Here is a 23,004-nt window from a genome sequence, read left to right as displayed (position 1 = left end):
CTTTCATAGTTCTGTTCAGATCTAGCCTTTGACCTTTGTTGTATTAGATTTCCAGTCATATCTTAAAGCAGTGAGGAACATGCACCCGTTCTATTGCAGTAAGTAATTTGGTTCTTGGAAACCACACCACTTCTTTTCTGCCCAGGCACATGTCAGCTTCAAGCAAGTACCCAGTGCAATGGTTTAGGATGCTTTTCCTTCTGTCACAATAAACTCTGGGCATTATTCCAGTAAATCAGAAATAGAGCTAGTAATGTCAGTGTTGAGATTATATCATTAAACAGTACATGAGCAGGAAGAGAAGAGAGACTACAGATTGCAGAAAAACAAGGATCATTAATCATAAAGTCTCTGTCTACTGAAGCGTAGCAAATGAGAACAGCTGGTCTCCAATAAGTCTACATGATTTTAATTGATAGAAGTTGTTAAGGAAAAGAGTGTGTATACACAGAAAAAGCATACACATGTAAAAATGCAATTTTTTTTACACTGAAGTCAATTTCAGTATTTCAGTCTTATCCTGACTGTAGAGTATCATTCAAAATAGCTTGAATGATGTTGATATAAAATAGGTTTTAAACTTACTTTAATAAGAATGTCTGACAAACACAGAGTTGAGTATTTTGCAGCTAGCAGAGGATTAAATGCTAACATATCTTAAGTTTACTTTTCTAAAAGCTTGTGAAGCCAAGCTGTTTAACTAAAAAGAAGTTTCAACCTTTCATCTTTGAGCTAAGTATCAATTTACTTTTTTGTAACTATGAGATTAGAAAACAAAAACTGCATCTTTGATTTATACCTACAGTGTTGGGCGAAGGGATGAGAAAAACTCTACCTTTAGGTGTTTGGTGTTTTTTAGTGCAATTGCTACAAAATCAATCAAATCAACAAATTCAAAACTTTATCTTTTGAGAATACCATCTCCCTCTTCCATCCTTTGTTATTTGGCTTTCCTTCATTGCTAAGAAATTCAGTGGCTCTTATCATGCTCTGTATTGCACATCACTGTCACTGTGCTTGGTATTACAAACCCATTTTTACTTAACCTTCAAAGAAATTTATGAAGGACAAATACTACAAATAAGAAATAGTGATTTCACAAGCCAGTAGACAAGAGAAAGATCATGTACATTATCTTTCCCCAAAAATGAAATCAAGAGTCTGTTTGCCAACCCCATTTCACTAATTTGCTCACTTCACTGATTTTGTGGAGTTTTTATTCTCATCTTTGTTGTCTAATGACCTTGAGTAGGCATCAGAAACAAACTAGAAGACAATAAAAAGTATGCTGGTTTCTTCCAGCATCTTTTTCTATTAAAGGAAGCACATTTCATTTAATTTCCTTGTCTTTTTCTCTTGGGTCTAAGTCTTTATGTTACACCTGTTCATACACGACATTACTGTTGTGTAATACTGTACTAGAGATCTAGCCAGGGAGAGTATGCCACTGTCACTGTCAGTGATCTTGCTCCTACAGGTAACACATCCCAATGAATTTGCATTCAAAATCATAAAAGGGAGTTGACAAAAGAAGGTGTCTCTTTGCTGTGCATTTGCCCAAAAGAAAGCAAAGTAATTTTCTGTCACCCTGAAAATGAAACACTTATTAGTAACACAGGCTACAAAGGTCGTCATGCCCTTGTACACTGGGATTTCAAGAGTGACTTTTAAGTTGATCTTGAGCTCCAGTAGTGCCCAGTAACATGATGCAGTGCTACAGCAGATAGCCTTTAAGTTATTGAGAGTGTGAATTTAAATGCCTGTATTCTTATATTATAGGAAGTTACAGTGCAGCTGTCTTTTTGTATGTGTTATGCCACATTGAACAGGCCAGGCTGACCCTCTATGGAGTTGTAAGAAGATTAGCTATAAGAACTAGGTTAGTTATAAAACTGGAAACAACCAAAGGACCAGTTGCACTTTGTCCTTGTAAAGGGCTTGTAATAACCTCATAAATTCAGTCTTTATTCAAGGGAGATCTCCAGCTAATTTGATCAAACGTGTTTTTGAACATGCTTTTTGATTTTTCTAAGTTCTTTTAAGTTTGAGTTAACTGCTTGTAAATAATTTATGTTGACACCTATTACAAATGTTCATATAGTTGCTACACTAATGTTTTATATGGTTAACATAAGTATTTGTATCTTAAAACAAATATTTATGAAATGCTGTAAACTATTAATTACAATTGTGATTGCAAATTCATTTGAAATAGTAAGCTCACAAATCAAGAATGGGCCTAACTTCAGGCTTTTAGGATTATTTCAGATTAAATCAGTAGTAAACAGAAGAGAGGAACCCCAAAGGTTTATTTCTTATATTCCAATACACAAATTAATTACTGCTGTTGTACAAGCAGCAATGACTGTAATTAAACTTGTATCTAGAGAAGTACAGAATAAAGATAAATAAAACTGTTCTGTGGACAGATTAGGTAAAATGAATACCCTGACATACCAAGTTTGAAAGGGACCTTGGCACTCAGATGTATAGCACTAGAAGAGTTACCATTGCTTTGACTCCATGTTTCATTTGGGTTTCTTTGGAGGGAACATGTTGCCTCATGTAAAGCAATTAACTTTACTGGCTCTTTCTTTAAAACATTGATCTCTACAGATGACTTTGCAAGGACTAAGCTGAAGTAATATCTTCAAGTGGTACTACAATTTGCAGGTATTGATAGTTCAGGCAGGAAATAAGCACATTTGTGTGTGAGCTAAATGATGATTTGTTTCACAGTTTTTAATTGTAAATAGTTTGTGACTTTCATCAATAAGTTAGAATTTATTGCTAGAGATTATTCACTGAGTAGTTATAAATTGAAGAGTCACATAGCTCCAAATTTGATGGAAAAATAGAATTAAGTTCTAATTATTACATTCCTCATTAGATATTCTTCACCTACCAAGTCCTGTCCTAACCTTTATTTGCAGTGTACGCACTGTAGTACACAATCCTTTTGGATTTCAGTAAAGCTTTTGATACTGTCTCTCACAGTATCCTGCGGGACAAAATGTCCAACCCAAAGCTGGATACCCATCATGTGGTGGGTATGCAATTGGCTCACAGGTCTAGCACAGAGGGTAATAGTCAATGGGTTAACATCAGACTGGTGACCTGTCACTAGTGGAGTTCCACAGGGCTCCATCTTAGGCCCTGTGCTCTTCAACATCTTCATAACTGACTTGGAGGCAGGACTGGAGGGGATACTCAACAAGTTTGCATATGCCACAAAACTGGGAGGAGCTGTTGACTCCCTCAGAGGCAGGGAGGCCCTGCAGAGAGACCTTGATAAATCAGAGGACTGGGCAATCACCAACCATGTGAAGTTCAACAAGGGAAAGTGCTGGATTCCGCACCTGGGATGGGGCAACCCTGGATGTACGGACAGACTGAGGAATGAGATGCTGGAAAGCAGTGTCATGGGAAGGGACCTGGGAGTCCTGGTCCATGGCAAGTTGAATATGAGTCAGCAGTGCCCTGGCAGCCAGGAGGGCCAACCATGTCCTGGGGGACAGCAGGTAAAGCACTGCCAGCTGAGGGAGGGGATTGTCCTGCTCTGCTCCGCACTGGTGAAGCTTCACCTTGAATACTGTGTGCGGTCTTGGGCACCACCATATAAGAAAGATATTAAGCTATTAGAGAGTGTCCAAAGGAGGGCAACAAAGATGGTGAAACGCCTGGAGGGGAAGCCAGATGAGGAACGGCTGAGGGCACTTGGTCTGTTCTGCCTGGAGAAGAGGAGACTGAGGAGAGATCTCATTGCAGTTACAACTTCCTTGTGAGGGGAAGAGGAGGGGCAGGCACTGATCTCTTCTCTCTGGTGACCAGTGACAAAACCCAAAGGAATGACCTGAATTGTGTCAGGGAGAGGTTTAGGTTGAAGAAAAAGGTTCTTCACCCAGATAGTGGCTGGGCACTGGAACAGGCTCCCCAGGGCAGTGGTCACAGCACCAAGCCTGACACATCAAGAAGCATTTGGGCAATATTCTAAGGCACACGGTGTGACTTCTGGGGATGGTCATGTGCAGGCTTAAGGGTTGGACTCAATGATCCTTGTGGGTCCCTTCCAACTCAGAATATTCTGTGATTCTGGGATTCTGTGATAGCCTTAAAACAAAAAATATTTGAGCAGTCTGTATAACACTCAACTGGAAAAAATCCAGAGACAGAAATGCTCATACAGTATTTTAAGAATATGATTTACCTTAATATTCCTCTTGTGTCCAGATATCCCTAAATAACAATGGACTTTACCCTTTGTTATGCTGTCACCAGGATCTAGGGATCTAATGCAATTTATGAACAGTGTGTTTCTAGTTTTACTTTGCTTCTTCTGCATAATTAAAACATAAAATAAGATGAGCTAGTAGATTTTAGTTCAAAATAAATGTTAACTGATGATGCTAGCAGAAAATACATGTGAAACAGAAGATTTTCCTAAATTTCAATTGAAACTAAAACTAAATTGCACTTATAAAAACACGTGGACCACAGGTATCAATCTCAAAGGCACATATGGTTCATTCACTTTCTGCTAGGATCTGTGTGTGTAGGGTTACTATAAATTTTTGAATTTATGTTGTGTGGTATTTGAAGAATCCAGTTTGAACAGGAGAAAGTTTCATGTTGTGATATATTATTAAAAGAACCTGAAAGAAAAAAACTGTCCAGATATATTGCACTGCTCTATATTTCATTTGACTGTTAGTCATGACAGTTAGTTATTTAAAATACTTCCTATGCTCTTATGTCAGCCCTAAAGACTGTGCATAAACTTCAAGCAAGTTAAAATAAGAGTTTCATTTATACATTGGAATTCCTGGTAAAGGAATTCATCTTGGATTTCTGCCTTCCTAGGACTTTCTGGTATGTAACAACACTCCACGTTGCAGGGGAAACACTGTTATTATTACTATGCACAGACCCAGCTCACATTTATCTGGGGAACTGCACAACCACCTGCTGCAAACACATTGCATCATGTGGATGGCAGGCTGCTAGAACTGCTGTTACTGTACATGTTTTTTACAAGTCATATGTAGCTGATGAACTCCAAATTCATATGTAGTCCAGGGAGAAGACTAAATACCTCCAGAGATCAAATAGCTCATCATTTACATCCTTTGCTTGATCTGCTGGAAATAACTCCTTTTCTTCATTGTCTATAGCTTTAAACTGTGCTGTTCAGGCACTTTTGGTCAGCTGTAAATTGTTTTGCCTGAATATCTGTCTCTCTCTCCTTGTATGCATTTCATGACTTAAAGCGATAATCTCAGCTCGAACATTCCCTTCTGAACAGACAGAAAAGCAAGCTTACACTTTCTGAAAATACTGGCTAGCCAGAAACTGCCTCAGAAAGCTACTGGAGAAGAAGGGACACTAGAAGACTATGGTCTTTGTTTTGTATTACTACTGTTCAAAAATACCAAAACATTAAGGGAGTATGAGGGAAGAAAATGAGTTGGGTGAAAGGAGGGAGACGAGGACTGATAGAAAGTCACAAGGCACCCTCAACAACTGTAATTTCCACTGCTGGGGAGAAGAAATCCTGCAGAAGTCAAGAAGGAATGGAAGGGCTCATGCAGTGGTTTTCCCCTGTTGTCAATATTCATTGAAGGCTATACAGGCCACAGATTCCTCTCAAAAAAGACCTGCTTTGAAAGAGGACCTGACAGAATATCAGCCAGCCATTGGCTAGTACCAGGAATGATGGTTCTATCAGGTGGCAAGAGAACAGCTTGTGGTTATGACCAGATGAAGGAAACAGCATAAATTAGCAGAGAGTACTGGAAGCACCAGAGAATTCTGAAGAAAATTCCTCAGGTCAGGAGGCGAACCATGATAACAGTAATGAAAAGGTAGATTTCTGATTTGCATAACCTACTCAAGAAGGTGATCAGCTTTCTCAGCAGCTGAATTCATCCATACTGGGACAATGCACTGTAAATTGGATGTAAGACAGTGGCAGTACCTCAGTAGTCACAGAGAGCAGAGAGCTAGCCCAGGAGCACGACTGGTGTGCCTTGTAGCTGCTGGGCTTGCTTCCTGTCAGCTCCTCATATTCCCAAGTTAACGCTCCTTTATGTTTCGCCATTTTCTTTTCCTGTAAATCTGTGGGATTTCCATATTGTTTGAGAACCTGGACAGTGTAGTTCATTTTGGTAGGATTCTGAGAGAGTTCAAGCTGATGTTTGTTTTCTGTAGGAACTTACAGAAACTGAACTCTTCTTCCAGTCAGTGCTGGGCATAAGGGCTACACATGTTGAATGCTTGTCCATATTTAAGATTATCTCTATAAAGGGAAAAGGCATATACATTTAGTTGCAGTTTTGATGTCAAGGAATGAGAAATTAAATAATTAAATTGGAAAAACTGTTCATAATTCGGACAAAAATGCAATTTTTGCTCCCCCCCCCTTCAGCAGCTCTCCGCACTCTCCACCAATAATAGTGTTCCAGCAAAATTTTTCATACTAAAAATAAGAAAACAAAATAACAAAGCAGAGGCAGAAAAAAGTGTTATCCAAATTGGGGTTTTATTTTTCGTCGAGAAATATGATTAATGTAATAAAAAAAAGATGATTTTAAGTAATCTCAGAGTTTTTACTAGTACTTTGGAGAATATAGCACTCTAAATTCTTTTAACACCGTGGTATTCTAGTAATATGCAGTGAGGTTTTTTTGGCCACGATTGTTAGACTGTAAAGTGCTGTGATTTGCTGAAAAATATATCTTTTCAAGATTTGCTAGTCAGAATAGATTCTTTTCTGAAATGAGGTTCAATTCTTTGACAATGCCACTTTTAGTTATTCCATTCTCTTTCTTATGTTGCTTACATAATTTTATAAGTGTTTTCAGGACTTTAGGAAAAGAATTTTTCATAAATTGTGATTTAGGTGTTTTATTTAACACCTCTTGAATTTTTTTTTAGTATTACATTCTATATCCTGTTTTGTGCTTTGAATACATTGGAAAAACAATACAATGTTACAGACTAGTCTGGTAGAATAGAAACACCTTTTTGGTATCAATTAATGTTTTTTACTATTTCTTATAATGATCAATGAGACTCATATTGTGGTTTGCTGCTAAGAATGTGTAATATCCTCATTTCTGACTTTCTGTTAAGTGATCAACACTGACCAAATTCTCAGGTCTCCATTTAATTGGGTTCCATGTTATCTCAATCAGATTGACAATCTGATTAAATTTTGTCAGAAGCACTTCATCCTGGCACAAATTACTACAACCCCTACCTTCTTAAGAACGCAAACAACCTTTCTTTCTTTCTTTCTGGCTTATTGACTCTTTTTTGTAAAGGCATCAAAGGACATCTTAATTTGCTTGTGGGATATATGACTAATGGAATCATATAATAGAATGCCTTTCATCCACAGTGAAAACTGCAGTATGAGACTTCATTGTTTTCTCTTGAAGAAATCATTATGTAATTTCAGTACTTACTGAAATGGAAGATGTTCGTTAAAAATCTGAGTCTTGTTTCAAAGCTTTCAAGCCTCAAAGTCAAGTTAATATTTTCTGTAAAAGTGAAAAGTCAATAATATATAAAGCAGTTTGCATTTAATTTACATAATGTAAAATCAAAGTGCCTCAGGGAAGTGCAGAGTTTTCTGAGAATATGAAAATCGTATGGCTTTGTTTGGTGAAACCTAGCAATATATTGTATTAAAATGCCTAGTAACCCCTATGTTCTAATAGGTTTGTTACATATCTGGATTGTCTGTAAGGGAATAGCATTTTCTTATAAGCTCAGATATTGTAGTAGGTTGTATTTCATAATGTCTAATAACAGTTTGGGTAAACAATGAAGACTCATAGGGTAGTTTTCTTTGTGGAAGAAAGAACATGCAGATTAATTTCTTATCTGGCTGTACCATAAATTTGTTCAAACAAAATTAAATTATTTAAGAGGAAGTAGCTGAGCTTAGGAAAATAGGAAAATTTTGTGGTCATTTTCTTCATTCCTTAGCAATACCTAAGTCTCTTTTGGTCCTTCATATTGTATATACAGACTTAGTACCAACTGGTGTCTGGGATTTCAGATAGGCCAGCAGGAAACTAAGTCTAGTAACTTATGGCCTAACTACTTATTAGTAGTTAATACTGTAGTCCAGTTTTTCTTTCTGTAGGACCTTGCTCTTAGAGCATTATATTCTTGAAATATTTAACCTAAGGCAGGCAAATAGAGGACATGCAATATCTGGGAATTTAGGCACCCACTTAGTCTGATGGGGAGATCATAACCTAGAAGCAAATTTCAAAAAGGAGAATCACATAATCTCAGAATATGCTGAGTTGGAAGGGACTCGCAAGGATCAGAAAAAGCAGCCCAAAGCAGTCTCATATGGTGTCTGAGATGATTTTGAAACTTTATTCATAATTAAGGTATTGGATTCAGTCTTGAACATCAGAGACCAAGTCTTCTGCAGGACCCCGTACTGAAAAATAATATTGTCCTAGGTGGACTTGAACCTGCTTAGTCTGATGACACAACTGCAAGCATTTGGAGTAGCAGCTTTCAAGTCAACTAGGGTTCACTTTGTAACTCAAGAGTTTTTTGTCAGTTCCTAGAACAGACACATTTTCAACACTTTCAAAGTCAAAAGTATTTTCTCTTCCTGTAATTTAATGGTTTACTACAAACAAGTGTTGAGCAAACATAAATGTGATGTGATTAAGAGGGTTTATCAACCAGGGAAGTTTTTTATGGGCTGGGACCTAACAAAGCATCCATATGCTTTGCAGTGCAAGAAAGAGAAGAAGAGCTAGTATAGAAATGAAAGAAAAAACTGGACTAAATATGAATTTAACCAGCAGTGTAGGAAATGGTGCACCTGAAGAGAAAGCAAAAGAATTAGAGTTGTTTAGTTTAAGGAGAAGGATCAGGACATACGTGAAAAACAACTTTGCATTTGTAAAATTACACAGTGAAAAGGGCAAATTATTCTTTGCACCTGTTATAAACTGAACAATAAAGCTAATAGCTTTAATTCCAGTAAGGAACAAGTAGGTGTCATATACCTTCTGCAACTGGTTCTGTTGGACATGTTTTGATTTGACTGCACCCACAGTATAAGTACTATGTTGCTGCTTGAAGGCATTTTCAGTTACACATACTAAAATATAATTCCCACTCTCAAAACAATTCTCTCAAAAAACTTAGTTCTCTTTCCACTAAAGGCGCTGGAATTATTGCCAAAATGAGACAACTAATGGTAAAATTTAGTCCTGTACAGGTGGATAGAACAAACCTTTATCATACTTAAGTCTCACTTGAAGCAACACTCCTCTCACTCTTCTATAATACATTCAGAAAGATTGCTGTACCATAAGAATGAAAAATTTTAAATATGTATGTTCTTAAATACTGTTTTTACTTTGGTAGTGGTGGAAAATGTTAAGAATGAAAAAAAAACAAGTCTATATATAAAAGCGAAAAATAGCCTGCTTGTAGAAATGAATGATAAATATAATAACCTATGGCAAACCAAGCAAAATAACTGCTTTTTGTCAAAATTCACCAGTCTGTATCATAAAATTGGATTAAGTTTCAGTCTCTGTAGGTAGCATGCATTCCACTGTATTTTAGTAGTAAATGTTTTTTTATCTCATATAGATGTAGTTTTGCTTGAATATCTATATAACTAAAATATGAAAGAAACCCAAACCTACTCATTCATCATCTGTGAAAACTTTTATGTATTATCATGAGAAATTGTCACAACATCTTTCCAAGACAATATAACATCGGTTCATCATTTTGTAAGAATAATATGAGTGTGTCTTCTATGGTAATTCAGTTTTGATAAATGCTTTTATCTAGGGCACTACTCTACCAGATACCAAATAAATGAGTGTTTACTTGTGTGAATTATGGTGTTACACTTCTGTTGTACAAAACATGAATCCCACTGACATCCGTTAACTTCTATTTGTTCATCTAGAAAAATTGCTTACTCTAAGAAAGGAAATAAGAAAACCCAACTCGAGCGTCTTGGATACTATAAAAGTGCAATTTATGTATCATGGAGATAGACTTACTTCAGTGCTCAAGTGATATGGCTCTTTTTCCCAGCCCTTAATATAGGCAGACAGCATGGCCCTGTTTTGTTTCATGTTCTCTTTTGTGATTTTTCTGGAGATGACCCCCCAAACTTGCACATTCTTCAGAATGCTGCACCTGCTGGGCATGTTTTTCTCAAGTTATGAAATGAAAAGAATAATTATTTCATCTGTAAAAGTGTTAAAAAATATTGTTGATATGATAGTCAGTCACAATTTTTTTATGTTTTCTTTTTTTCCTTTCCAGGATTACTTACTGCCATCTACCTTTCCAAAGTAAATGGCTGTATGTTGGAACAGAGAGGGGAAATACACACATTGTAAATATTGAGTCCTTCATTCTTTCGGGATATGTTATCATGTGGAACAAGGCAATAGAACTGTAAGTGCAGATTTTCTTTCATTTGTATCTGTGGTCATTTTCATACCTGTCTTAAGAATAATTTTTAAGAAATACTTGTTTTTACAAATATTACAAATCTTTTGAAAGCCTTTTATTTCAAGGAATGCATTTGCAGTATTAACAGGGCTTTTCCAGGACATTAGGAATTCAGATTTATGATAGAGACCACGTAACTATATTTTATATAAAAGTTATTTGACAGTCTGTTTAGCTGTGAGGTTCCATGAGATACAGCTAATCATTAATCTCCAAAATTCAGATTTTGCTATTTTTATGAGGGTAGCTTGATCACCATCTCCTCCATTCTATGAAAAGAATAATGAAGTATATTGGCACTAAGACTCTGTGGAGAGCTTTTCTTCATTGAACTGTGGTTTCATTTAGATGAGAAGGGACTGGAGGTCTCTAGACCACGTCTCCTGCTCCACACAGTGCCTATTTCAAAGTTAAATCAGACTCATCAAAACCTGATGAAGTGATAGGAAAGGTAATGAGTGCCTATTAAATGATAGTTCTCTGACAGGTTAAGCCAGGTTCCTGTCATGGGTGTGAAATGGAGGGAGACATATAAAAATCTGGGTAGGATAAATCTGTGCTTCCTGGAAGTAAAAACCTCAACAGAAACAAAAAACTCTTTCTCTGATGTTTCCTCTGTGAAGTTCCAGCAAGAGGAACTGCTGTGAGAAAGCTCAAAGTACTTAATGTAGTTTCTAGAACATCTGCTTCATGTTGTGAGTGACCTGTAACCTCTGCTAGTAAACTGAAATTCACCAGTCTCAGTGAACCAAGAGAACAGGATCTAAGAATAGGGTTACAGGTCTAGGGTTACAGGTTGTGGATCTAATTCTCTGTCCCAACCAGAGATCACACTGGTAACAACTGCAGTTCTCAAAAATTCTCCCTTTCCCTTTTCTTTCCCCACTGTTATTACTGACTAATCACTCTGTCCCCCAAGTTGATAAAACTGATGCCTCATTTTGTTTCCTCCCCTTTTCCCCCACCAAATTTCATAGGCACAGTCATAAAAATGTAATTTCACCTTCAAAGGAGAAAAAACCCAAGGATTCAAATGCAATCAGGATTCAGTCTACCAGTAAATCTTTAGTCCGGTCCAGTTCTAAATTTTGGAGTGTTTGTTCTACCCTTGTAAGACTTTCCTCACCTCTGCTTAGTAGTTTTGGCTGCAAAAAGATGCTGTTGGAAAATGTGGTTTAACCAAAACCACACTATATTCATTTTGATGAGTTTTTTGGGTCAGAAGTATCTTAACTATTTTTTTCTTTCTCACTTTGTTTTGAGGACGTTGACATATTAGAGGGGGTATTGATTCCTGTATTTTAAAATGCATATATATATGTTACACTGAGTAGGTAAATGATGTCTTTAAGATTTTGAGAACAATTTTTGGTTTGTGTGCATTTACCATTTTCTTTCCTCCCGAAATTAGGATGTTTCTATTCTGTATAGAAAAAAATCTTGGAGTTTTATGGACTGGAAGCCTTACACCAAATTTCACCTCCTAATTCTTTAAAAATTATTTGGGATAAATCTTTTTTAATTTTTTAATGACCACAACAAATCTTTTTCGTGAAAACAGAATAGAATGATGCCTCTCAGTGCATGGGGAAAAAAGGGCTGCTTTCTAGCAAGCTTCAGTACCGAGTTGTTGACATAGACTAGGTGCTGAGAAATAAGATACCTCTCTAGAACCTTTAAGGAAGCAAGCTGCCTCTCTTAACTGTCCACTTTCTTTTGCCTATGTAGGAGCATACCTAGATTTCCCAAAATTTTTCTTCCGTAAGTTGAGAAAGGTAATGGCAACATAATAGATAGGCCTTGTTACCTCAAGTACTTGGAGATGCTTCATGGTTACCGAAATAGATTCTTTTTCTAAAAAGCTAGTTTGCCATTACTGTTTTGGTGACAGTTCAGCATAGGTATTCATTCATTACTGCTTCTAGTTCTACCAGCCTTACAAGTATAATTTGATCCCTGTAAGCAACGTGCTTGCCTAAAAAGGTTGTATCCTCTCCCTTCAATCTCATCATGTACTTCTTGATATGGAATCAAGGACATCGTCCTTGCATATGTTACACAAGTAGACATGGGATCCTCTGTGTCTCCAGATTAATTTCTCTGCGTTAGAGTAAGAGACTGGTGGGAATAATGGTGACGTTTACCATAGTAGCCACCTTTTATAGATGCTGAAGTTGAAACTGGGTGACTTTTCTCAGTAAAGTAATTTGAACTCTCTCTGATAATAAACTATAATGTCTCTTCCAGTACTATTGCTTTCTGGCAGGTAAAATGGAACTTAGATTAGCTTTTAAAGGGAATGTTATGAACCTTAAGTGTACTTCATGATGATGAGCTTATGATAGTAGACTTTAGAATAGTACTGAGAAAAATTTTATTTTGGGCCGTGAATATATTCTGACTTGATAATATTTTTTGATCTTCACATTAATTTCACACAATTTTCACATGTTTTTCACATTTTAGTATTATAGAATCATAGAATAGCTCATGTTGTAAGGCTCCTCTGGAATTTTCCAGACCAACTTCCTGCTCACAGTAAGATCTGCTAAAAGACCAGATTGTTCAGGACTGTATAATTTCATAGGGCGTGTTATGTTAGGTACTTTCAAAAATGAAAGAAAACAGGAGAACATATGTATATAAACTTCAGGAAAACCTGAAAACCTTACTATGAATGATGTAAGAGGCAATAGTGCTGGTAACATTGTTTTTAATTCTGAGATAGATTATATAATTTCAGAGCATGAGATTAGTTTGAAGATGTTACTATTCTCTGTAAAGATTGGAAGGAGAGAGTTCACCTTGTGCACAAACATTTCTGTTGAACTTATTATCAAGAAAAGACCAGTAAAAGTCATTGTTCTCCTGCTATTTTCAAGTCTTCAGTTTAGATGGAGCATTTATAAACAAAATAGGTTCGTGTGTCATCTGTTCAAACAAGCCTGAAGGAGTTCATCCCTCTTCATGCAACTCTCAGACAGTTCTTGTCTTTCTTACAAAACTCCTCATTTTCTATACTGACTTGTATCCACTTCTAATGAAATCTCTGTGAATTTTCATAAAGCAGTTTTAACTCAGTTGTCATTAGGATTTCAAGGCTTTACAGTGAAAACCAGTAGGAGATTGAACTGGTTAGTTTTTTTAAAAAACTGAAATGCTTTGACTTTGTAATGTTGAACTACATATTACCATACCTAAGTCACCATAAAAACAGATTATAGCTCATTTTGTAAGAATACAAAAAAAAAACCAGTTGAAATTCCAGTTCTCTGAGTTCTTTAGAACATGGCTGAAGAGGACCTCCACATATGTTGCTAACACTATGGGCAAGGTAACCTGGAGAAGTATTCTGATACCTGTGTGGCCATTTCCACCTTTGGAAAACACCTATAAGTTGCATTCTAGACTTTCATCATGGACCAAGTTTGTCCCTTTAAGGTCATGATGACGTTGCTCAGTAAGCAATATAATAGATGGTATTGCATAAGAGAAAAAAATTGGAACATAGAGAACAAATACAGCAATTCATTTTAGTCTGTTCATGGACTTACCAACGTTTCAACCCCACAAGGAATTTCATCACACTTCTCGACATTAATTCATTCCAGAGAACGTAACCCTCATCCTCAGGAAAAAAACAAACATGAGTCAGTGAGGCCCATCAAATGACTGCAAGAATTGTTTTTATTACAGTGATTCTCTTACAGTGAAAGACTCAGGTGAAGAGGCTTGGTAGTTTGAAGACTTGAAGGAGAAACAGGTTTGGATGTAACATTTTTAGACTTTGCATATGATGCAAGAAATCTGATCACCTTGTCCTGCATGGCTACTTTGACTTACAAAGTTGGCTTTTGGTACAGGTTTTTTTGTTACCATTTGTGATTTTATTGCCTACTTTTGTATCAAAATATACTGAAAGGTCTGTATAGCACTATATTTTTGAGTGATGGTGGTTTTATGACCTGTTTAGAAGCATCTAGTAGAGATATATGTCAAAAAGATGATTGCAATACCTATTTTATCCTAGGGACTATTGTCTTCTCAAGTAGGAGAGATTATTCAGCTATGTTAAACAATGTCTAATGTTAGTCTAATGTTAGTGAGAAATTAAGGCCTGAATAGACTAATAATGCAAAGGAAACATTAAATTTTTTTTAGAGTATTTTCAGTGCTGAGTCATAACTGATTCTAGAAGATACAGCAAAAATTTCTTTCTTAAATCATGTGCACTCTCTATGTCTCAGTGGACTTGGCCTTGTCCAGAGCTGAAAAAGGGCACAAGCATATGGATACCAATTCTTGTCTCAGGCATTTCTATCATCTCATGCATTATCACTGCTTCAAACCACACTGAAGCACCTTTTCAGCTAAGAATGAATAACTCAAAACTTTTTCATTGGTCATTTCTCTGTCATGTAGCAGAGCCAGTCCTTTGCCAGAGGTGTTAGAGGCCCATGATACTGTTTGATTTTCTGCTGTCTAATAAGTGAACGGTTTCTCTCTTTTCCCTCCTAATGTTTGGAAACAGACCTGGAAGAGGAAAATAGTCAATTAGCCCAGCATGTCTCCATTTACTCCAACTACAGTGAGATTGATTTTCACAGCGGCATCATACATTTTGGAAGTTCATCTGGTGTTGGAAAGGAAAAGAAGGTCTTAATATGAGTCCACTGAACTCCAAAAATGAAAAGTCTGTATTATAAGCCCCCAGTAAGATTCCAGTGTTTGAACACTCCACTATCTAATGAATGAATAACTGAAAGTAGGCAAAATTTTTGGAATTTGAAGTATCAAAGAATTGGGCAAATTGGAACCCAGTTATGACAGAGCCGTAAGGTGGTATTTCCTTTCTTAGCCCTTTCTCTGCTATCCTCATTTCCTACACTGGTGACTCAGAGCCAGCAGTTCCAGAGCAGTGAGGGAAAGCAGCACACAGGAGGAGAAGTAACAGTCTAGAAGAATCCACCACCCTTTCTGTGTGCAGACCCAAATGGATGCAGTTTTTAATATAAAAAAAAAGTACGTTACAAGGCATCCTTCTGGATATTTTAGAAAGTGTGTCTAAGACTCAGAGTTGCATCTTGGGGTTGAACTGATTCTTATTTATTTCAGTTCCCAGCTTTGATTCACAGTATGGCAATGATGAATCTAACTTACTCATTCTTTTAAATTTCTCTGTGGCTCTACCAATGAAAAAAAAGGTCTTAAAGTCCCTGGTGCACTGTACCTTTGTGGAAAGCACAGCTGCAGAAGATGTATGACTACCAACACTACAGAAGTATCTGCTTATGCATATGTTTTCCTCAGCACTGTCACATTCAGTCAACTTCAACTCCATAGCAATGACTAAACAGATGTTTTCATTTTTTCCCTCTCCTAACTTCTTCTAAAATCAAGTTTTCATTCTTCTCAGAAATGATCACAGTACTTCTATAATTGTGCAGACTATTTTTATTTTAAAATGAGAACTGTTTTGATATGAGTCTGTTTTGTCATAGATTACTTTTGCCTGCTTTAAAGGTTGTCTCGGTATTTGAAGTTCTTACAAGAGTATTGAAGTCATTTGATTTCTTAGAGTGCATGAAACGTCCCAGGATGATTGAGGAATACATCATCTACATATTTTCCACATTTTGCTGGGTCCAGATTATAACATTGCTGAAGACTTCTTTTTGAGCTTTCTAATTTTAGAATAAAATAATTAAATAAAAGCTTCCATCCTTACAATGAAGACTGTTTTACAGTGAATGGTTTCTTAATTTCAGTCCTGTTCTTCTAAGAGTTAAATTTTACACCATACCCACTCTTCGTTTCCCAAAATGAACATGCACCAAATAAATTAATACCTGCTGCTGTCAGGAGTAACTTCTAATGAAGTGCAAACCAGCTCAAAATATCAGTAGCTTCTTAGCAAACTTCTACTTCTGTACAGCTGTCATGGGAATCTTTTGTTCCATTTTTCAGTTCTGCAGTCTGTTTTTGTGGACTTAAAGGTCAATGAAGGCTATGAAATGTTGCAAACTTTTGTATCATTAGCTCATGCTTTCTTTTTGCTCAGTTGAAGGTAGCTTTCGTCTCGGGAATTTTTTATTGCAAACCATTGCTGATATTTTTTGGACTTGACCTTCTTTTCTTTTTTTTTTCTCTGTGTATGGACTTGGCTTCATGTTTTATCCTTCTTGTGTCTTTTCAGAGCTTTTATTTTCGCAGTCATTCTCAGCTACTCAGTACCCCAGCTACTATTTGGGAATGAAAAATTCTCTGTTCAGTTATTTCACTTATGCCTTATTTTCTGATTCTTCTGTATTTTCCTCTTTCTCAAGGAATAGGAAATAGTTAGCTTTTATGCTTAGTTTCCCAAAGCCAGCTTGAAGGAATGACTATACTTGAGTATCTGGCATCAACAGCAGTGTGCTTTACTCATGGTAGCTGCAAATATGGTAGGTTTTCCAGCACCACCTCATCCTTTCCAGGAGCCATTGGATCTCTGGTTTTGCATTTAATATACTTCAGTGGTGGTTTTTTTCTTTGTAGGCAGTTCCACAATGACAGTGTACAACTCTCCAGCCTCCTTGACAACTCTACTGTAATAGCAATGAGGGGAAATGGAACATTTTATGTATACTTAAACTACTTCAGGGAAAATGGTTTTTGTATGCAGACATTTCCACGTGCAGCATAATTTACTGTATGAAAGTAGTAATTACTGTTTCTGTAGCTCTGATAGTGTTTCACAAGTTCTATAAACTAATATTATTGATATAATAGAGTTAGCTAAGTAATTGCTTCATTTAATCCTGCCTGTAGTGCAGTCATGATGTCTACCCTTAGGAGAATTTGACCATAGAGCCCAATGCCTGGCACTCCTTTTACAAGCAACATTTGTCTAGGGATCCAAAAGATGTTGCTGTTGTTTCTGTTTAGCCATACCTTACTTGAGGACACAAGAAGACCCAAGCAGTAAAGGACTGATCTGGCTTTGGCAGACTATTTCTGGTATTAGTGTGGCACCAAGGACTGGATGCCACAGTCCTGTACTAGAAAGGAGATGACATCACTTCAGGAGAAGCAAACCAGAGAAGACGTCACACCTTCTGTATCCAGTCATAGGGCAGATTCAGAGTAACAAGGAAAAGGTCATGTAGAATGGAGGAAGTTGCAGTCCTTTGGTGCACAGTTTTCTTCCTTGTTGTATCCAAAATCATGTTACTTTGTATCAGGATATCCTCCCACAAATCTCTCTCCCAAGATGGGACTGTGCATGTTCATCCCAAAAACAAACCCCAAACTTTGTGGTGCATCTTGTGAATATTCCTTGTTGTGTAGTCCAAAGAGGAATCAGTTTCGATGCAAAAACTTCAGTTGCTATGAAAAAAAAAGATCAATGTTTCTTGGAGCCCCAGAAAGGCAGTGCAGGACTGCCAGGGAATACACTCTACACTTCCAAAAAACTTCAGGAGCATCTGTTGTCATCTGTGTGTGATCTTGTCTGTGATGGCACATGTGAAATTAGTTTTAGTATATGCAACTATTTGAAAAAGATCCTTTCTCAATTCTTGACAGAGTTAATGTTATGACTGCCAAACTTAATAGACGCTTTACTTCCTCTTACCTACGTATAAACAAATCTGGCCTCTGTGAAGCAATCAAGGAATTTGTGGTGGGTGGACCCTGGCTGGTTGTGATACCCTCCCCCAGCTTCTGTCTCACTCTCCATCATCAAGAAGACAGGGAAAGAAAATGAAATGGAAAAGTTCATGAGTCAAGGCAGAGACAGGAAGATCACCTACCAGTTGCTGTCAATAGACAAACCAGACTTGACTTGGAGAAAATTAATTTAATTTATTGACAGTTCAAAGCAGCCTAGAATGTCCCAAACTGTCATATTCACTCCCTCAGAACAGATGTACAAAACATGTGTGGGTCTAGGAACTGCTTGCAAATAACTCATCTTGCCTCTCAGTTCACCATCACTGCCTACCTACCCTGCCTGCTCCAAGGTCTGGTGTTGTGCAAATGATATTTTTATTTAGGTACAGGCTACTCAGAAACAGAAGCTCAACCAGAGGGGTCCCCTCTGATGATTTGGCTTGGATAGGATGATGACCAGATTTCCTGCTACCTGCATTTCTGCAAAAATTGTTGTGTGCCATGTCAAGGGCCAAATGCGTACTTGCTGCTGGCACCATTAAAAACAGTCTGTATAGAATATTACTACATAAACTGCTTTCCTGCTTATATCACTTGATGGGATATGTTGCAAAATGCTCTTGCAGAAACATTCCACATAGAGACCTCGTGTAGAAAAGTAACATACTGAATGTCCAGGATGTCTGGAGTAATATTTCATTGTCCTTAGCTCAGAGATAAATATCAGAGAAACTCTTTGACACTCTGCTTTGGCCCAAATTTGGTGTTCAATGAAATAGCTGAAATATTTGAAACATTATATGGGCAAAATATATATGAAAAATATATATGGGCAGAGGAAAGAGTGCATGCTTTTAAGAGTATTGGAGCACACTGTTTTGAGAAGGAGTAATCTGTGAGGCTATGAGTCAGTCCATACTGTTTTAATGCATGAGTTGCCTAGGAATTTTTGCATACCACTCTCTGTCTTGATTTGGAGTCTGACCTAATCGACTAGAGAACAGTTTTGCTATAGTGCACTATTTGAGACAAAAGAAGAGGCCTTAATTTAGGAAAATCCTTTGAGCAGTTTGGCTGGAGAACCTTGCTTCGGTTTGTTTCTTTAATTCTCTCGCAGTTTGTTTCAAAACTAGTAGCCTAGGTAGTTTTATATATGGCTTCCAGATAAATTCTTCACTTTATCAGCTCTGCCAATCACTGTCATATTTTTTCATGGTGGCCTTTGGCAAACCAAAACCTACCATTCAAGTCTAAATTGTAAGCTGAACTCCAAGGGAGTGTTCTGACCCCAGGACCCAGATGGAACAAAGGTCCTGTTCTGTGCAGGTATTCAGTGTGGACTGGTGCTTATCTTCTTGCTCCGTATGACTGCCAGGGCCTAAAGGTCTGGTCAGAGAAAAAAAAATTTTGAAAAGTCTTCATCTGTCCATTCAGTTTCCCATGATTTGTGTTTTCTGTCAGGTGCTAGACATTAATAAGTTGCATACAACTTTTTGGTACGTGTGACAAAAAGAGAAGGGATGGCAAGAACAGTAACTTTATATAGCCTTACCAAGACTTGTGGGATGGGTCTTGTGGCTGTGGAACCTCATTAAACATGCATTGTGGCTGTAACTGTATTCATCGTTCTAAAGATGTATAAATCTTTACAGATTAGACAAAGGCAAGGTGCTCCCGCTGTAATAATGCTAAGAAGCTTCCTAGTAGAGCAGTGTAGGTGAGGTTACTGAAGCCCTATCATTAATGAGATTGGAACTTGGTGAGTCATGTTATAAATATTTTAAATTAATCCAGTGAAGACTTTGCAAATCCTTGACAGATTAGCCTTGAAACTGAGCAAATGAGGAGGGAGGGTCAGAACGAGAGAGAGAATATAAAAGGTAAAAAAGCCTCAAGAATGGGAGCAGGGGGGAAATTATTGTAATAGGAAGAATGGTAAGATTTAAAGGAAAAACAGAAGAAAGGATTAATTGACAAAGGAGAATCTTTGTCTATAATGGCAAAAATAGAGGAGAACCTGAAAAAGATGTCAGTAACTTCACCTTCCCCTGTTGGGCTTTTTACAATTACTTTTAAACTGTTGGAGGTAGATGTTAACACACATAGAAATTAAGGTAAGCATCTAGCTCTTCATACAAAAAAACCCAGTTCACAGATTTTAATTGATTTTTGTCTTGCAGATCCACAAAGACTCACCCTGGTCCAGTTGTACATTTAAGTGACAGCCCAAGAGATGAGGGAAAAGTGAGTACAACTAATGGTATAAAACTTTGCAACATTTCATTTGCCTTTCATTTATTTGTCTTGGTAGCTCCTTCTTTTTTTTGACCATCTGCTTTCTTTCTATATTTCTATATTTCCAATTCACTTTAACTATTTTACAGTTTTTAAGAAAAAATTATCTTTGTACAAAAAACATACTATACTTTGAAACATATAACCATCCAAATTGTTCATGATTAAATAAACTTGGTATAAGTAAGAATTGACTGAAAACTGTATCATGACTTCAGTACTTGGATAAGTAGTTTATAGTAAGTTTACATAAGATAGCAATTCTTTTCTTATACAAGAATTTTAACTATAGTAATCTACATCTGTTGCTACTGTTTGCTATTCTCAACTCTGTTCACAAAGAGCTGCCCATAGTAGGAATCGAAACATACAGTCAGAGCATCAGGGTTGTGACTGATACCACTAGGAAGCAAAATCGAAGTTTGCTGTCTTTATTAGTGTGGCAGCTTTTCAAAACTGAAATATGGTTGACAGAATACCAGTTTTATTAGAGCTTTTTCATTTATCCATCGCTACTGATTTTTTTAACATTTTGCCTATGTGGGAAAGGGTATTTAACTCTCTCATTGGTTTTGGTAATTTCTAGCAATTGCATTTTTTGATGTATTTATAAAGTACTTCATCTTAAAAATGGTGTACTATTTGACAGTGTCCCTCACATAACAGCTGATGGTTGTTAGAAACTTGCAGCAGTTTGAATTTTTATACTGATATGGGGGATATTATGCTGAAATTATGAGTACGTAGAAAAGCACTAATGACTACATCTGGTTTTCATTTGCATTATATGTCCTTGGACTTATCCATATTGCAAGGTGAACTATGTACAAATTATGTGCTTGTGAGCTAGCCCTCCAGCAACTTATATGGGATCTCTAAGCATTTTTAGAAGAATCACAATAGATCAAGCAATTTAGAATACTATCAAATAAAGTAATTAAACACTGTGAAGTGTAGTGTTTTAGCCTCAAAAAAGAAGCCATCAAGAAATGCTATTTAACTATCTATGGCAAAATACCTGAAAAAAATAAAGGTTTATTTATGAGGCATCATTCTTGTTTGCTGGCCACAACGGAAGCTGATGATGACCTGGATACCTAAAGTACACAGTGTAGGAAAAATGATATGAAAAGAAAAAGTTCTGTTGCGAGTGAACATCTCTTACAGGAATGTCATGTACTTGTGTCCAAACAGAAACCTAAAAATATTTTTCAGCAGAAAGAGAGAAGATGAAAAGGAGATAGGAAAGGGAGTTAGAGGAGAACTGGCTCGGAAATACAAGTGCTTGTTGCTCAGAGGGCATGTGAGAGACATCTGGACCATGATGAATTCCTAGCATACTAACAGCAACAGCAAAATCAGACAGATGCCTATGAAAAACAAAGATTGAAAATTTATGGGGAGAAAGAGTAGAAAACGTAAGCTATACTGAAACCGTCCCAGTGCATCTCTTTGTATCACTGATAGATTGAGAGTGGCATAAAAACAAATTGGTGCTAACAAAATACTTGCAGATTTGCAGACTGTGGAATTGTTAGTGTTTGATGTTTACAGGAAGACATCAGTAAAAGGTACACACAGATGTAAGAGAAGATCCAAGCATTAAATCAAAAGACATAACTCTAGATAAAAAAATCCAACAGAAGAGAAAAATATTAAACTAAATTTTTCAATTAAGTCTCAATAAACTTTGGTTGAAAGAATGAAGAATAAAACAAATATTATTCAGAATGAGGAAAAAATGAAAAAAACCACCCAGCTTCTGGGATTTTGCTGTTCAACATCGTCATAAATAGCCTAGAGAACAAAGTAAGCACTGCTGTGATCAGGTTCGCTGGCCTTTAGGAGTCTGAGAAACTCAGCAGTAGAATGAGAGGTTAAGTACTGTCATTTGCAAGTATTGAGTGTAAATGATGAGAAGTGATATGTGAAGGGGAAAATATTTATGACTTTATGTATTAAACAATGGGCCTGAGCTGATGATTACTGTTTGTTATCAAGAGCTTTAAGTAATGATTGATAATTCAATGAAAATTTCAGCTCAATACTCAGTAGTGAACAATAAAGAAAATCAAAATTAGGCATTATCTGGAGAAGAATAGAGAACAAAACAGGGCTATTAAAGAAATGCACAGTTGATCTGCGGCTGAACACTGAGTGTAATACTTCTTCTATATCTAAAAAGAACATAATTGTGCTAAAAGAGAATAAACACGATTTTCTATATGAGAGACAGCTTAGTGAAATGGGAAAATTCACTGTGGAAAAGACCTAATTGTGATTCCAAGTTTGAAAATCTCAGTGATATGAAGAGGATGGAAACAGCTCATGTTCTCTTTCAATACAAAAACTAAAAGGATATCAAATGAAGCTGACAAGTCAGATTCCAAACAAACCAATTTAGTACTTTTTCATATGTACCATGGGTAGAAGCTATAAAACTTTGTCCAAATGCTGTTGTGTTGCTTGAAGTTTATATTGGTCACAAGAAGATTAGAAAAGTTAACACAAGAGAAATCAATTTGAGGGTAA

The 23,004-nt window shown here is 36.7% G+C and overlaps 1 protein-coding gene across 6 annotated transcripts in view; it reads left to right on the top strand.

The window, feature by feature from the left end:
- STXBP5L (syntaxin binding protein 5 like) overlaps positions 1 to 23,004 on the top strand; it is a 193,752-nt gene that overhangs the window by 80,591 nt on the left and 90,157 nt on the right. For all 6 annotated transcript variants that reach the window (XM_032677824.1, XM_032677822.1, XM_032677821.1 and 3 more), the window contains exons 5-6: positions 10,333 to 10,467; positions 20,358 to 20,421. In XM_032677824.1, coding sequence (XP_032533715.1) covers positions 10,333 to 10,467; positions 20,358 to 20,421 — 199 coding nt within the window. The remainder of the gene's footprint in view (positions 1 to 10,332; positions 10,468 to 20,357; positions 20,422 to 23,004) is intronic.

Source organism: Chiroxiphia lanceolata, chromosome 2 (assembly GCF_009829145.1).
Source record: "Chiroxiphia lanceolata isolate bChiLan1 chromosome 2, bChiLan1.pri, whole genome shotgun sequence".
Lineage (NCBI taxonomy): Eukaryota > Metazoa > Chordata > Aves > Passeriformes > Pipridae > Chiroxiphia > Chiroxiphia lanceolata.
This window is presented reverse-complemented; position numbering and strand designations above follow the sequence as displayed.